This window comes from Trichoplax adhaerens, genomic scaffold (assembly GCF_000150275.1).
Source record: "Trichoplax adhaerens TRIADscaffold_2 genomic scaffold, whole genome shotgun sequence".
NCBI classification, from domain to species: Eukaryota; Metazoa; Placozoa; class Uniplacotomia; order Trichoplacea; family Trichoplacidae; genus Trichoplax; species Trichoplax adhaerens.
This window is the reverse complement of record NW_002060944.1, coordinates 3,548,293-3,566,137: the sequence shown is the minus strand read 5'-3', so window position 1 is coordinate 3,566,137 and position 17,845 is coordinate 3,548,293. Positions and strand designations below refer to the sequence as shown.

The 17,845-nt window shown below is 34.7% G+C and overlaps 3 protein-coding genes across 3 annotated transcripts; 2 read left to right on the top strand and 1 right to left on the bottom strand.

Annotated features, from left to right (window-relative positions):
- Nucleotides 1–5,465: 5,465 nt before the first annotated feature.
- TRIADDRAFT_21641 (uncharacterized protein) lies at nt 5,466–9,140 on the bottom strand (the record flags this gene model as incomplete). Its single annotated transcript, XM_002109323.1, has 6 exons — nt 5,466–6,413; nt 6,505–6,706; nt 6,819–6,888; nt 6,998–7,355; nt 7,675–7,867; nt 8,941–9,140. The coding sequence occupies 6 exons, from the start codon at nt 9,138–9,140 to the stop codon at nt 5,466–5,468; spliced, it is 1,971 nt and encodes a 656-aa protein (XP_002109359.1).
- Nucleotides 9,141–13,765: 4,625 nt separating this feature from the next.
- TRIADDRAFT_53296 (uncharacterized protein) lies at nt 13,766–15,633 on the top strand (the record flags this gene model as incomplete). Its single annotated transcript, XM_002109873.1, has 4 exons — nt 13,766–13,832; nt 14,052–14,143; nt 14,524–14,763; nt 15,103–15,633. 4 exons carry the CDS (start codon nt 13,766–13,768, stop codon nt 15,631–15,633), a joined length of 930 nt encoding a protein of 309 aa, XP_002109909.1.
- Nucleotides 15,634–16,017: 384 nt separating this feature from the next.
- Nucleotides 16,018–17,845, top strand: TRIADDRAFT_53295 (uncharacterized protein; the record flags this gene model as incomplete). Its single annotated transcript, XM_002109872.1, has 7 exons — nt 16,018–16,324; nt 16,438–16,787; nt 16,869–16,929; nt 17,175–17,271; nt 17,441–17,525; nt 17,673–17,688; nt 17,739–17,845. The coding sequence occupies 7 exons, from the start codon at nt 16,018–16,020 to the stop codon at nt 17,843–17,845; spliced, it is 1,023 nt and encodes a 340-aa protein (XP_002109908.1).

Here is a 17,845-nt window from a genome sequence, read left to right as displayed (position 1 = left end):
GTACAAGTATATAAATCAATATCCATTTAATACATCACTCTTCGTAATAAAATATACATCACAATTAAGTCTACATTAGCCATTCTATAGCTTAAGTGTACGCGTATTACATCCCAAAAGCAGATGTTTAAATTAAATTAATGAATGCATACAACATAGTCGTTGTATTTGTTTTCAATTTTAGCGCACTAGGCAATCGAGTCAATTGGCATAGAATGAAGAGTATTCTGGTAGAACAGACGGCCTAAAACAATATATATTCTTTCTACAGAGAGCGGTCCATCCAACATAAATTTAGCCTCAAAATTCTATACCTTTCTTCAATGCCATAACTACAGTACTCGCGTTAAAATTATTATTCAACGCATATGGTTCTATTTAATCGTTACATGGCAAGGGAAATATACCAAAGCATTGATTAACATAAAACTTTGTAGTGGCCCAGCTGTAGGCTTAATGTTACTCAGTCATAAAGTTTTTCAAATTTTAAAGTTTAAAGAATAATTTTAAACTGACACCCAAATCATTCAGTTTACAAACTGAATAACCCGAAAGTAATCCGAAAGTAGAAGCCTTTCAAGTTGGGATCAGGACATAAAAAAATGAAATTATCAGAGTGATAATATTTCTCCATCGTACAGCAGTTTTGTGGCAGCAATAAGCTTAATTTCGTATTTGGTTTCTAAATTTTCTTTATAAGAAATAGCGTTTCAACAAGCACCAGTACATATTAGGCCATGCCTATAGTTATCTTCATCAATTTTATATGAGCACGTTGAATGTCCCAATAAGACATTAAGGCACTTTAGTATCTTTTCTTGACAAGGCTATTGCTGTGTTAACTACCTTGGATGTTTGCACCTTCCTTATTGATATTTTTCAATTTCTTAGACTCTTTTTTCTTTCCCAGCTTGTCTGTGTTTCCTTTAACAGAATTCGTATTTTCTTTTTCTTCAGTTGTACCCTGGGTAACATCATTTTGAACTTTTCCAGTTTTAGTATTTGCATCCTGATTTTCCGTATTTTTGTCTTGTGTACTTAAATTTTTACTATCACTCGTGGGTTCCCCAGAGCTTTCCGTTCCATTTTCTGTCGATGACTTATTCACTTCAGGGTTAATTTTTTCTGTATTTGTTTCTACATTCTGCCCTTCTTTAGTACTATCGCCATTGTGAGATTCTTCTGCTGGCCTTAAATTACCATGACTATCCTCTTTATTTTCCTGTTGATTACTTCCTTGAGCAGGCATCTCTTTACTTTTTTCAGTTGGATCTTGTTGATTATTATCATTATCGCCCTTGCTAGTAGTATCGGCAGATTCCTTATTATTATTATTTGTGCCGTCAGTTTCATCCTGATTTATTTTATCTTCTATTTTAGCGTTGTCAGGACTAGTAGTTTCCTTATAAGCTGGATCAATTTTTTCGTCGGAATTATTTCCTTCATTTTCATTTGTTTTTACATTCTCTTCGCTTTCGTTAATATTAGTATTTTCCGATGACTGTCCATTTTCATCAGCATTGCTGACTTTATTTTCATCAGTATTTAACTTTTCTTCATTTTCGTCGCCTTTACTCTCTTTTATATTCTCTGATGATTGACCATTAGAATGATCAAGCTCGTTTTCATTAATCTTCGAGCTCTCGTTATTATCATCACCATTCATATTTTCCACCGACTGATCATTCTCATTGGAATTATTAACGTCGTTTTCGTTAGCTTTTACCTTCTCTTCATTATCATCAACTTTAAATTTAATACCCTCTGACGACTGATTACTTCCGTTTTCTTCTTGTTTTAACCCAGATTGCTCCTGTACGTCATCGCCTAAAGTTTTTTTAGCATTCACGATACATTAAACCTCACGATATAGCAATATCAATAAAATCGTTTATCAAACCACTACAGCGTTAAAGATATTATTCTATGAAAATATCTAAAGAAATTCATATTGCCGAATAACTATCTATCGTTATCAGCTTAGACAACACTTTTTCCCAACGATTCTCTATTTTATTATTCTAGTCAAAACTAACCATCGATATTCTCTTCCTTCGTTTCTTGACTATTTTCTATATCTTCTTTAATCGACAGTCTCATATCTGGTGATGTTGCTGTCGACGATAACTTCGAGGAACTCCTAGAACCAGTCACAGACATTCTTTGTTCCAACTTGGCACTGCTAATCATCTGTGCTGTCTTAGATGCTCTTCTCTGTCTTTCTTTAAGCGCCCTACGTCTTCTTTTCCTCGCATCTACTCGAGAATTGCCATCATCTACAACCACTACATTAGGCAGTAAGCTATTATTCCGTGATTTATTAGTTATATTCGTTCTGATAGACACACTGTCACCATTGACGTTTTCACTTATTCGTGAACCTCTATCATCTATCCCGCCAGAATCATCAAGTGGTATTTTACCTAAATTAGAATAGATATAAAATGGTAAGAAAAAGGAAATTTTTTCATCTATTCTATCATAAAGGACAATAAGCACAGTACAGTAAGTAATAAAGCACCGGTAATTAAAATTTAATATTCTCATTAATATGAAAATAAGCATATAACGATGATGAAGTAAGTCCAGTGGGTATAATTGATTTCTAACACTGATTAATGATGCCATTCCGTAATTCTTGAATGCACTAAAGCTTCTCGCGCTTGATCGTGCCTCTTCCGTAATATGGTAGATATAATATTTCCTACTTTATTTTCGAAACTTTCTTGAAACTTCTATAGAGTACAATAGCGTATAAACACTTGTGCTATTACTGTATAAATTGACTAAACGTCGTCATGTCCTAAACTACTTTATTTTAAAGGTAGCTGCTAATAACTTGCCATCGATTTCTGACGTCGTTAACTATCTAGTTATGACTTTTACTTCATGTCGCCTATTTTACTTACCATTCTCTTGGTTTCCTAGATGATTATCTTTAATTTCTGATATTTTTGCGGCAGTTGACGATCCGCACCCCATAGCAATAATTTGATAGAAAATGAGTTTATATTTTCCAACACTGTCACAATCCTCTATATTAATTTTCAGTAAAAAAGATTAATCATCACTCTGGGCAGTTTATATCTGTCAATATCGATGGGATTAACTCGTCTTGAGCGACTACAGTAAAATTTTTCGACCAAGGAGACTTTGAAAATTTTTTTCAGGATAAGATAACGTTACTAATAAAATTTGGCTAATGAAAATTCGTGGTTGGCGTGAAAATAGTAATATTGCAGAGTGTCAAATATCAACAGAGATCAGATATCTCCAATTAAAAATGAGCAATTTTGATGGTCCAACTTGCCGCAAGTTAGTTGCTTAAAGGTATAACTTTAACTAATGTAGGTACACAAGCAAACTCTGCGGTTTTAACAATAACTACTACTAGTATGAATATAGCGTAATCAGGATAATTAGGACCTTCTATATCTTGGTGTCGACGACTAATTCTGCACTGTTGCAGCATGCACTATCATTCTTAACGAACAGTTTATCTATTATGGGGTTAGATAATAGTCTATACATTTATATTAATCGATATTCAATACTAATTTTAAAACCGGACCTTTCTTAATTCTCATGTACGTACATACAGGAAGACATGCATGATTTGGTTATTGAATAATTTACTCTGACGTAGTATTACTTTTATCACATTCCGAAGCACCATAACAACAGCCAAATGATTTACTGATATTGTAACGTGGTAACAATTGTCCTGTATTCTTTATTCCATGCTTGGCAATCCATGGCAACATTATTATTTTAATCGATCGAATTAGCATAATTACAATGCTACATATTGGGTGTTAACTTGACTGGTATTCAACAAGTTCATTTGATGCCATGTTAATTATTACATTCTAATTATAATAGATATATTTATTTGACATCGTGGGTAAATAGTAGATGGTAGTCAATCAAGAACTAAGTTTTGGTGGCGCTCAATAGATGTTCGATGTAGTTACATGTCAATGTAATTATAACGATAGCTGAAAAATATTGACCTCAGGCGATTGATAGAAAACTTACAATAATCGCTATTGTCAGATTGTTGTACTGTTTAACCCCGAGTACAATTACTCGCAAGTGTAAAATCTGTTCCTTTAGATGAGTCTACATTTTCCTATAGATTTGGCAGTGAGAATGACATTGTAATTTAAATATCTAAATTAGGCCTTGTTGTAAATCAATCTAAGAATGAAATAAGACTACAAAGTCTTTAGCTAGCAACGGTAACTTGTAAATATAAATATACGGTATTATACTCTGTATCACTACAACCTAGGATGCAAATAATGTGCACTGTAATGCATTGGGCAGCATAAAACTATAGATGAAATCAATCATTGATGAAACGTAATAGCCTTAAAGTATTCAGCTTATACAGTAATTTTCAAATCTGTGTATTTGCTAATCATTGATTGCTGTACGGAAATGATGTGGCAATGGTAATCCATTCAAAGTGAAATAAAAATTATATTGCATTAAGAAAGAAGGGACTTATCGAAGTATTCTCATTAATTTAATTCCTGCCTACTAGTAGATGCATATACCGAGCTAAACTATTCGACGACCTCGTTACTCTGTCCTCAAATCGTGCAAACGATAAAAGAAATGAAATTACTGCGATATCACGCTTCACTCTACATATTTATGAAACTCTCTTAACTGCCATCATTACATAAGTATAAATTATGAACAAGTTACCTATTACATAAGTGCACGTAGGAATTATTAGAATAAAGATTTAAAAAATAAGTCACATTTTTGATCTATTTTATTTCCACTCTCAAGCCAGCATGTGGTGCATGTTTTGCATGTCAATAGGATGTCTTTATACTACAAGGCTATAAATTTTCATAAAATCTAAATTGTAAAACCCCTGCAGTATTTCTGCGTAGTACAATTTTCTCAGCTGCAACCTTACTGAGCTAATAAGAGCTTGTGCAAGCTCACATTCCTTGGCATTTTACTCATCTAAAACAACCATATTAAAGTCGATCCGCTAATAACAGACATAAATGATTCGTGTACATACAATGACTTTAATAAAGTCTATAAAGAAACGTTCCCTAAACAGAATTTGCTTAAGTTACTGACAATTAAGTGGTACTGTACGAATGATTTTAAAAAATATTTTTTTGACCAGATTAATTGTCAAATAGCAGTACTGCATGTTTATCATATTAAATTCAGATTATCACTAGTACAGGCTACACTTGGGAATATCCAGTCATCACACTTGCTACTCGATAAACAGAATTAGAGATTCGAAAAATCATTCGACAGTGAATAAATTACCAGAGTAGCAGTTTCGATAGCATAACAATAAAGGACTGGAAGCGGTAAGATATTTACCACCAATACTAAAAACGCAACTTAACCTTGCAAGCATACATTTATACATACAAAGATAAAGATAATCGTAGTTATCTCATCATCTTTCATGATACTCACTAAAATCGGATCGAACCTGATTGAATAGCCTTATATATTTCTCCGTCTAAAGTTTGGTAATGACCTACACTACTATTGAAATAGAATAATTTATCAGAATCAACCTTACTGGGATCAAACCCTTCAGCTTTCAATCTTGTCTTTGCTAGTTTAAATGTCGATGTCTGGTCGATTGCAAGCAGTAACCTAATAAAAAGGGGCCTAGCGTATGGTGGTAATGACTTTTTTAGACTTTGATTTAAATGTTCCATATCAAGATCATTATTAGGATCTGAAACAGCTGCCATGCCAGCCTTTCCTTCTAAATTGCCAACTTCAACGCCATAAACAGCTACATCTCGAAAGCCAACAACTGATAAAATGGTCGATTCTACTTCAGTAGTTGAAACGTTTTCTCCTTTCCATCTATAAGTATCGCCGGTTCGATCAAGAAAGAAAGTATATCCAAGCTCATTCTTTACTAAAATATCTCCAGTTGCAAAAAATGAGTCTCCTTTACGCATCACATCTCGAACAATTTTCTTATTCGTCGCTTCTTGGTTAACATATCCGTCAAAATGGCGTGATAAATCTTTCTGAACAATCCGACCCATAAGTTCGCCTGGTTCACCTGGTTTACACATAATGCACAGGCCGTTGCTACCTCGAATTGGTTTACCAGTAGCTTTATCAACTTTAACTAATTGTACTGGATAAACCCATGGAATTAATGCGGAGTTAAAACCTACGGAAAAAGGAGTATTATCTATGTTTATCAAGTTTGCATTGCCCTCAGTTGATCCATAAAATTCTCCAATTTGCTCAATTTGAAATCGATCTTTAAATTCGTGCCATATGTTCCGTCTTAAACCATTTCCAAAAGCAAGTCGAACTTTATGACGTTTGTCTACCGGCTTCTCTGGCTGAGCAAGAAGGTAACGGCAAGTTTCTCCTATATACTGTATAACCTATCGTGATGATAGACAATCGTCATATCAATTTTTACTGTAAAGAAATTCTCAGAACTATTTCACAAAATGGCAAAAGCACGTCTCTTACCGTGCAGTTATATTTAATGCAATCATCCCAAAATCGACTGGCAGAAAATTTCTTGCGAATTGCCAAACTGGCACCATGTATTAGGCAGCTACCAACGCCTAACATTCCACCGGCAGAATGGTATATTGGCAGTGCACAGTATACAGTATCTTTACTGTCAATATTTAACAGACTAGCTACGCCAGTAGTAGCAAAGAAATACCTACACAGGGTCATTGCAAATGTAAATTATAAATTCTCCATCATAAGTGATCCCTTAATTCGCGTATGCTATGCATATATAGTTAGATATCAATAATTCGCTAGTGGCTTACCTGCTATTTGAAATAACAGATGCTTTCGGCAAGCCAGTAGTGCCAGATGTATAAATATATATCAATCGATCTAATAAAATTTAAGAATGTAAAACACAAAGAGATTAATCCATAGGTAATTATAAATCTATTAGTTATATTATAAACGTACTATCTTGCTACAATAGAGAATATTTTACCAGTAAACTGTCTGTCATATTCGACTCTCAAGGGTTCTTTTGAACAGCCATTAAATGCAGTAGTTAGCTCCTGGTATTGTGGTATATTGTCCATTGCTGTTGGCTCACGGTAACTAAAATAAGCCATTTCCGAATCTAATTCATCACGAATCTCAACAATAGCATCAACTAAGTCGCCACTAAAGATGACAGCTCTGCATTGAGAAACGTTAACACAGTGGGCCAAAGACTTTGCACGTAAATTATGATTCAGTAAAGCTGTTACAACGCCCAATTTGGATAAACCTAACCAAATCATGACAAATTCTGGGCACGATTCCATATATAATGCAACAACATCACCCTTCTTATAACCTAGCTGAAATTGGTTATACCAATATAAAGAATAAGAATGTGAAATGAAGATCATCTAAAGGTTAATTATAAAAAATGCTACAAACTTGGTCAAAGAGAGTCATCTTTCATCATACGTTTATACTATGCACTCTACTAGATACATGTTTACTTTCCTACTTAGAAGTCGTCATTAGACGCCATTCTAGTAGTACTGCAATTACAACTGATAAGCTATTAATCCCATATTCTAATGTCGTTACGATAGTTGTTGAAATAGCCATATGGATATAAAATGATCATTATCAATATGAATATAATAGGTTCAATTGAATTTTGAATACCTTATTGAAGAATCGGGCAACTTGGTTGGTCATATCTTCAGCTTCTTGAAACGTGTAGCTACGGTCTTCGTAATAGAAGGCAATCCTGTTAGGATCTTTTCTGACGTTCTCCAAAAAGACATCTGCTATAATAGCATGCTTGTCTCGTAGTTGACGTATTCTCCTGCGACCGCGAATAACAAATGACAACCCCCTATACGAAAAGAATTATACGATATTATAATTACCGGTATAATAATTCCTGTTAATTCAATAATTATAATTGAGAAGAAATTAACGACGTTTTAGAGATATTGAAGAAATTTAGTTCATCATAAAGAGATATTTTAAGAATACATATCTCATTTGTGGTACAAGATGCCTTAATATGACTTAGATCACGCGTTATAAGTGAAGTTTAGATCTTAATGGATTCAATCTTCAAGTAAATTCATTGAAAGCGGTAAAGCTGCAAAGCTAAAAAGTAAATAGGTCGACGATGATATCTGGCATGGCTACAAATGAAGCCAAATCTTGATTCATCAGTAGCTTGCCCTATATCCTCAATACATTTAACCAGTTAAGAAAGTCTATTTTACCAACTGAGTATAGTCAAGGCAATTTGTAAAACAAACTCATTTTGGGATCGTTATCATCTGCAAATCAATCTGGTTTATAACAGTGCTGCAAGATCACGGCTGACTCAACCAATTATGTTTACAGTATTGTCCATGTTTACTAAACCATCTATAAAAAGTATGTAATAACCCACGAATACTTTAATTACGGTATATTTATTAATTAATTAATTAAGCAGAAATGGGAGCCAAGTATCACAGCTAATAAGGGAAGCAAAATTAACCGATCACTTACAGAGTTTACAATACAATGCTTTTAATGCCATATTGTCGATATTGTTGAATGTTTCTAGGTGTACAAAAGTGATGAATTTCATCATGAGATAAAGAAATTTTTTACTGGTATCACTAATAAACTATCATGAAAAGAATCTTTTGATACTTTGCGGCGTTTTACAGTTATCAATAAAAATGATATGATTAATTCAATTTAATGGACAATGTCCAGTCAAAAGGTATATGGACAAATTGGCCACACTTACGTCACTTTTATTGCAAAAAAAAAAAATTAGATGATCGTCGTCAACGTAGAGGAATAGCAAAAAAAATTTCTCCATGAGTCAAGGAGTGAAAGTTTTGAAAGAGGTCAATAGGATGTAGACTAAAACACTGTCCGAATCTCGGTTGGAGAAGTGTTGGCAAAGCTTACCTTGCGTCTCTTCCTATTGTCATATATGCAATCCATAATGTCTTCCAACCACCAGTAAAAATATACAACGAGAAACCTAAACAAGTTAAAGACAAGCACGAAGACTGGCACCATTGATGTGCTAAGAGCACCGGAGCAGCAATAGTCGATACCTTCAAAAGTGGACGATCTTGAAAGTAACTTGCAATGGCTGAAAACATGATCAAGCTAATTTTCGTATTACGATAGGATCCCTAACGAAAAATTGGATTGACCTTTAGAAAATAAATTGATATCGCACTCGTCAACAATATTCCACCATCCAATGGCAATTTCGTTTTTAGATTAAGCTTTTATTAATAAAAAAAAGGAATGGCTGTCAATGGGGAGAAAATGGCCGAAATGGCTTACAGCCCTTGGACAGAGATGAAAGTGACAGTGTTTCTTTTTGTACTGTACACTACAGTATAGTGTACTGTAGTCGACAGTGTACTGTACTGTGCGTCAATTTACGGACAGCAGTCGATTCCGATTACTGTATTATGGAGTGGACGAGCTGAAATGCGCATGCGTCATTCAACGACCTCGTTCTGCTCGTACGATGGCTCAAACAAGACTTGATAACACTTGGCTTACACAAGAGGAATAAAAACCCCCCAAAATCGTGGACTAGTCCCCAGTTGAACATACGGTACTGTATGGTAGTTGAACCCATTTTACCTTTTACCCCTGTGTTGGTAACGTATGTCCAAGTGTAGTACTCGTATTGGGTACTCTAGTTTGTTGACTTTGAATCCGCTACCGCGAGCCTTGCACTTTCCCGGCAAAGTAGAACACCTAGGCTAATGTGAAATAAAGAACATAAACGAGATTAATGGCCCGCTATCGTAGGTTAAGGCAGCACTGTCCAAAAATAATACTGTTCATTGTTGCTGTCCCTTTATTGATAACGTATGTCTAAGTGTGGTACTTGTATTGGTTACTCTAGTTTGTTGACTTTGAATCTGCTACCGCGAGCCTTGCACTTTCCCGGCAAAGTAGAACACCTAGGCTAATGTGAAATAAAGAACACAAACGAGATTAATGGCCCGCTATCGTAGGTTAAGGCAGCACTGTCCAAAAATAATACTGTTCATTGTTGCTGTCCCTTTATTGGTAACGTATGTCTAAGTGTGGTACTTGTATTGGTTACTCTAGTTTGTTGACTTTGAATCCGCTACCGCGAGCCTTGCACTTTCCCGGCAAAGTAGAACACCTAGGCTAATGTGAAATAAAGAACACAAACGAGATTAATGGCCCGCTATCGTAGGTTAAGGCAGCACTGTCCAAAAATAATACTGTTCATTGTTGCTGTCCCTTTATTGGTAACGTATGTCTAAGTGTAGTACTTGTATCGGGTACTCTGGTTTGTTGACTTTGAATCCGCTACCGCGAGCCGGCTACTTTCCCGGCAAAGTAGAACACCTAGGCTAATGTGCAATAAAGAACACAAACGAGATTAATGGCCCGCTATCGTAGGTTAAGGCAGCACTGTCCAAAAATAATACTGTTAATTGTTGCTGTCCCTTTATTGGTAACGTATGTCGAAGTGTAGTACTTGTATTGGGTACTCTAGTTTGTTGACTTTGAATCCGCTACCGCGAGCCGGCTACTTTCCCGGCAAAGTAGAACACCTAGGCTAATGTAAAATAAAGAACACAAACTAGACTAATGGCCCGCTACCATAGGTTAAGGCAACACTGTCTGTAATAATTCTTCTTTAAGTAGCGTAGAGTATTTTAAGGTAGACGATGATAGCAGGTATAAAGGATTTTATTGAGATACAAGTTATAGGCTAACAATGATATGATTGTTATAAATAAGGTATTTGAGATAGCAGGAACGTAGGAACTGACTAACGAGTTAGCTTGCAAGGGTATTTATAGGTTTTGGATGAGATTGAGATAATGTCGTCTATATGTCGTCATGATGTCGTACATTATAAATGTAATGCAAATCAGTACTTAAATGGTATATGATAAGCATTCGTATATTAGGATATTACTATACTAGGCATCTTCTATATAAGATCATAATGTTACACTGCCCAAAAATAATACCGTTAATTGTTTGCTAGTACTCATCGAAATATAAAATAATCATTCTGATTGAAGTCGAAGGATGCATGATTTCTAGCTTACACTTTGAAGATTGTAAGCTATTAAGCACAAGTATCGTATATGCCACTCCGAGTATCACTAGGGAGGAGAGGGGTTCGACCGGTACTTGTAATGACTGGAATGAAAGCGGTATGCGAGTGTCTAGAGTAGCTATTCCAGAGGTGCATGATCTGATTTTAAGTCATGACTGATTTTAAAACATGATTGAAATCAAGGGATGCGTGATTTCTAGCATATATTTTGAAGATTGTAAGCTATTAAGCACAAGTATCTTGTATGCCACTCCAAGTATCACTAGGGAGGAGAGGGATTCGATCAATAATTGTAATGACTGGAATGAAAGCGGTATGCGAGTGTTTAGAGTAGGTGCTAGATCTGATTTTAGAACATGATTAAAGTCAAGGAATGCGTGATTTATAGCATACACTTTGAAGATTGTAAGCTATATCAAGTATCGGATTTGGCACTCCAAGTATCACTAGAGAGGAGAGGGATTCGACCAGTAATTGCAATGACTGGAATGAAAGCGGTATGCGAGTGTTTAGAGTAGCTATTCGAGAGGTGCATGATCTGATTTTATAACATGATTGAAATCAGGGATGCGTGATTTATGGTATACACTTTGCTAAGCTATTAAGCACAACTATCGTATATGGCACTCCGAGTATCTCTAGTTCGACCAGTACTTGTAGTGGCTGGAATGAAAGCGGTATGCGAGTGTTTAGAGTAGCTATTCGAGAGATGCTAGATCTGATTTTATAACATGCTTTTTGAATACTTCATTAAAGTTCTGTGTGGGTTAGAGTATCTATTCGAGAGGTACCCTATCCATTATGATTGAAGTCAAGCTATCCCTGATTTGGAGCGTGCCCTTCAATAAATAAATAATCAATCAATCAATCAATTATGATTAATCAAGTCGTCTTGGAGTCGTAATCATCATCTGCAATTCACCTTTAGTTAACTTTAAGCAACTTCAAATTTATGTTATAAATTTTAATTTTAAAATTGTGTAACGTCTTGCATTTCAATTCTCATATAGGCACGTTTCAAAACGAATTCACTAGGTTAGAGAGAAATATATCTTAGTCTTTCTTTACAAAAAGTATACTGTATAATCAGTAAGCAGAAATATCAACTTTATTGCTCAAAACTGTTGCGTAAATTGCTTTTTATGTGCATAGTCTACAAATTGAGGCTTTGTTGATGTAATTACAGGCATATAAATAGTCACAAATATAATTGTCCAAAATATATTTTAAATTTCCTATTTAAACTTTACTCAAGACGAAAATGAATACCCCTCTTTTGTATACTCCATGAGTAATCGCGCCATGGTGTTACTACGTAGTTACTAGACTTCTAAAACATTAACTCAATTAGCCACAGGGACACTATCTCCATTTAGATCTTAATATTTCTGACTGTATATATAGAACACTCTTTATAAACCTCTCCGCCATCACTCGCTTTGCTCGATCTTACTCTCTGCGCTATGCAATGAGTATCGATAGCTCCTAACTGCAGGCTAGACCTAAACTATGGGAAGAGGTGCGACTCAGTAGATAGGCAATTTGTTTAGAGAACAACTTCATATGTGAAGAAAATTGAGAAACAGACAGAAGTAGCTCACGGACCTTATTCCTATCATGCTTTATACTCGTATGGCACTATGAGATAATAAGCATACTTATCCATCTCTGCTTCTTTGAGCTATACTGAGTATGCGGCACCCTCTATCCATTTTAGTGCAAATGCACTTACAAATAGTCTAGACTAATGGATAATGCGGTAATAATATCAGCCTTGCGCTTCCATTTAAGTTCTTTAGCTATTATCGATAGTATTCTAGCGCCATGCGCCAGTATTATTTTCATTACTGTCTTATATAGATAAGCATAAATTGATTTATACGAATATAATTGAACTAATTGTTACATGCGAATATTATTTAACTTAGAGAGTATTCATTACGACATGCGATATTCGAACGCATTTGATAAGTTTACCCATAATAAAGTTCTCCGAACGTCAATTACGTACATCAACAGCCCTTGACAGGAAAATAAAGATATGACAACATAACATATCGTTACTTCCCCTTTGCACTGTTCATTATTGCCTTATAATGGCTGTACAAAATTAAACGAATAATAATTCAATCGAAAAGAAACCTAACCTACATAATTTTTAGTTTATTCATAAGTTATTGCAAACTAAATTGTAGTAAATATTCATCGCTAGATATGTCATGTAGCCTAGAATAATATACGCTTACGTTCGCGTATACCATAGACGCGATGCGCTTTCCTCTTTGTCGATCAATAACTGTGCCGTCAACGATAAATCAAGTTTCTAAATATTGAACCGTTGCAGCTGTAGTGGTCTACTCAAATTCTATCATAATGGTAGCCGATAGAATACGAAAACTATGAAATTGAATCTAATTTACAAAACCTAATTGCATTACCCTAATTGTAATTCATCAGAGGAATAGATCAATATGTTATTTAGCATGTTACGTCATAAATACTTTCAGAGCCATTAAAATAACGCATGGTGACCAATTCGGTAACAAAAGCGGGTTTAAAATAACCTAAAAATAGCTTATTTTAATTCGGACTGAATCCGTAATTTATAGCATTATAAAACTTAGATGTACTGCCATATTTGATTTCCTGTCAAGCATGAAGACTTTTACGGCTTTCTTCTATCTTCTGCTCGTTCATAGTTCTTACACCTTAGCTGCTAAAGGTAAACTTTGATGTTACTCAAGTTATTGCATTCATTGGCCGATATAGTAATCAGTTTAGTAATTATACGGAAGAACTGCTGGTCTAACAACGATTAGATTAAACTATCTTATCTTGGCGTTCTGCTTTCCTCAGTTGTGATTGATATACGACCAGGACATATTGCTAGAAGGCTGTTATAATTTTATCATTTCAATTTGTTTAATTTTTTAATGTCTAGAACTTTTACTCGATACGAATAAATATCAAGCAGCAAATTTGGGCTGGCCTGGGTGGAAATCATGCACAAGCCCTCCTGGTCATCTCGGAAATGTAAGTCGATAACAATCTGCGGTTTGCTATGATAACAACTCGATTCACCTATTTTATACCTATGCCAATATACCATACGTCCATATACCGATATCGCTACGTCGCAATTTTGATACTGCAAGCCTTGCAGTATAAAAAATTCATCAAACATAAAAGTCACTGGGCACTGTCGATTATCATATAGAATTAAAGTGCCGTATTTGATAGAATCGATAGCATAGTCTTGATTGACCTACAGAAACTGCAACAGATTCTCTCTCTATATACATTGTAATATTTACAAAATTAATGCTATAAAAACTGAGTTGGTAGCATTATAGGTCGTAGTTCTGCAGGTTTATTACACTTTTTAAGAAAAGATTTCAACATTATATTTCTAGTGGGCTTATACAAAATTTCTTAACGAAACGGTCGGCAAATACACCATATGTTATCAAGGTCATCATCAACGAGCTTGGTTAATTTCTCCATATATTCCTTTTGGAGTTGCAAAGAAAGTCTACGTTAATATAGAGTATTCGACTAAAAGCAATTGCTCCATTCGTTCAAAAAATTGTACAAGCTTTCTTTACTTCATCGGGCTACAATTTCAAGAAAATATCGGTAACCAATTTTGTGAGGTTCGTTCTTAACCGTTAGATCTTACATCTATTCAACATTAGGAAAATATCTTTCAACGTGACTTGCCTTAAGAGTTAAGCCTCTAGTAAGCTACTGCATTAGGTACCGGTACTTTATAAAATTGCAACTTTTCAGATCGAAGATTAGAAAAGATTTTGTGTTTTCAGGTGTAGAATTATTCAATTTTTGATAATGCTATATTGTATTTGATGCTAAAAAATACAAGTATCTACGCGCGAATATATGAACTGATGTACGCGCATTATTTATAATAGGTTAGTTTTATTCGTTAACTAATACCATACAAACTAAATTTGGTCTCGTACATTTAATACTAGAAAAGTGAATTATATAGCCGCATAAGAGACACATTAGATCTAGAAGAAATAATTCATGCTAAGGAAAGTAGCTTACTTGCCGATCAAAAAGGAAGAAAAGTATCACTATTGGGTCAACATAGAAAATTTGCGGCATTTGTAACCGTCCAAGAAAATATGAATGGAATGTATCTATTTCTGGATGGGAAAGGTTCATGTAGTATCATTCAAAATGTACAAGTATGGTACAAAGTTTGTCATCCAAAACAAATTGGCAACGTATATTTTCCAGCAGCTGCAACAGAGCAGACCGGCACCAATGTATCCTACAGCAATGGCAGTTGCACTGGTAAATCACAACTTGTTGATGACAAGGTTCAACCTATAATGTCTTGCTTTCCAAATGGAACATGGAGTAAACCACAAAATTTACAATCCTGTGCTTGCAAAGCCGGACATGAGCTGCAAAATAATATCTGTCAGCGTATGTCCGAAAATATAATAGTCGTAATTATAGTTTTCGATCTCTATCTGTCTTATATTTTCATCTGAATTGTGTAATATAGAATGCCGGCTCAACTATTACAAGACAAGTGTTTCAAATAATAAATGTGCCAGGTGCCCAACTGGAATGCAGAATTTTCTTAATTTTACTACCCACTGCTACTGTGGTTATGATAGTATCGCTAGAAGCGATAAATGCATCCGTAAGTGAAATAATTTTATGAAGTGCTATATTAAATCTAAAGAACATCCATTTAGTTGGATCGAATTTTAACCTATTGATGGGACGATCTTCTATTATTACGGACGAATTTCATATAAAAAATTTTTGTAGAGGATGAAGAAGCTATCATAAACTCACCTTATGTATTATTCCAATTTCTATTTACAAAAGGCATACCCGAATGTGAAATAAACCATATTCGTGTAACGATGAATACGGTTGAAATAGAATTTAATGGACTTCATATCGAAAACACTGCTGCTATAAAATACAATGTCTCCTTTACTTCACTCGAAGCAGTAAAAAATAAAAATGAAATACCACATAGTCAAACTGTTGTCCAAAAGCACGGCAATATAACAAAACAATACAGAATTATATTTACAAAAGTGCAAGCCTACACTATTTATCGTATCGATGTTATTCCTGTGCTGCTAATTAACAACAACGATGGACATCAGATGGCATTAAAGAAAGCTTCTTGTACAATCAGGCAAATTCGAACATCTCCTGGAAGTATGACAATTATATATAATCTCAAATCTAAAAATAATCACACTTTTCCAAAATATGAAAGTCTTATTAATGGTCTTTATAAATAATTAATTGTATACTTTCGCGAATTTTAGTTCCTGCGGATCCTCCTCAACGAATATCGGTCAAAATAGATAAAGCCTTTGGTGTTCATGTAAGATGGGAACCACCAAAACATACAAGAGGTGTTATTACCGGATATCGAATAATGATCCATCCAATTATGCTAGCTAATCTTACGATGGCATTAAAATACTGCAATAACATGGCTATCGATTGTGTAAAAGATAAGATATTAAACTATACAATGTTTCGTAAGAAAGTCGGCAATTCTTTAAGCAACGATGACCGACCATATACCTATCAATATATATTACCTGGTGGTACGCTTGAATTTAATGCTTCCATGGAGTCAAACCCGAAAGTGGATGTTTACATACTACAGGTGTGTCTTTGCTTCTTCATTCTGTATCCATCATTGCGTTTCAATCGATCTAAAGAATCCTTTATCCTACAACACATATAGATGCAAGCTAAGACTGATGCAGGCATTTATGGTCCCCAAAGTCAACCGATTGTCTTTGAATGTAGGCTTATTCCCCTAACCATTGTATTAATCGATTGAATATTTTATAGCCTCAGTTAGTAATAATATTAGTAATAATGATTGATTATCAGCTGAATTGATGTTGAGCATCCGCGAAATGCAGTAAGCATCATACGCAGTATATTATATTCGTATATACGTATATTTGTACTGTACATTAAAGCAGTTTATATGCATTACTGTATAGGACTCGTATTTAAATTTTCTCCTTGGTACTATTTATAGGGCATGGAAATCAAGTTGTACCATTGCATCCATCATGGACTTTGCCAGCAATTGCTATTGGCGTAGCGTTCACGCTATTGGTATTTTCTATATTGCAGTGAGTATTTCTACGTGCGCAAGTGTACGATTATCATTACGAGTAAATTGGCCGTATTAAATAAGTAAAATAGTTAATCAAAGCTATTGAAGCATAATTCTAGCCATATAACCAATGAGAATTCTTCCATTTCTTGTTTATAATTCATTTTCTTTAATCGTGGAATTAGTACTGTTTATGGTCAATATAAATCAAAAACAACCACTTACCGGTCACGCCATCGTCATTCTACTTGGTGCGGAAATATAAATTGGGTAAGGGGAAAGCTGGTGAATTACTTTATTTAGTAAATAGTTTCAATAATTTTCTAGTACAGAGTCTAAAATCGACAGCTAATGCCATTCGTTAGCTAACGTATTAATACATGTAAATTAATTAATATTGTTATCGTTTTTATACAGCGGAGAATATTTGGCGGTAAGTCATCACACTATCTATATAGTCAGATGCGCTCCACTGAAATCTAGGAAAAACGCTGTACAATCTGTTTAATTCTACTTTGTTTTCTACTACATTTATTAATCGCTGTTCTGGAGAGGGAATTATAGGCGGATATATTGGCAGATTAAGATAA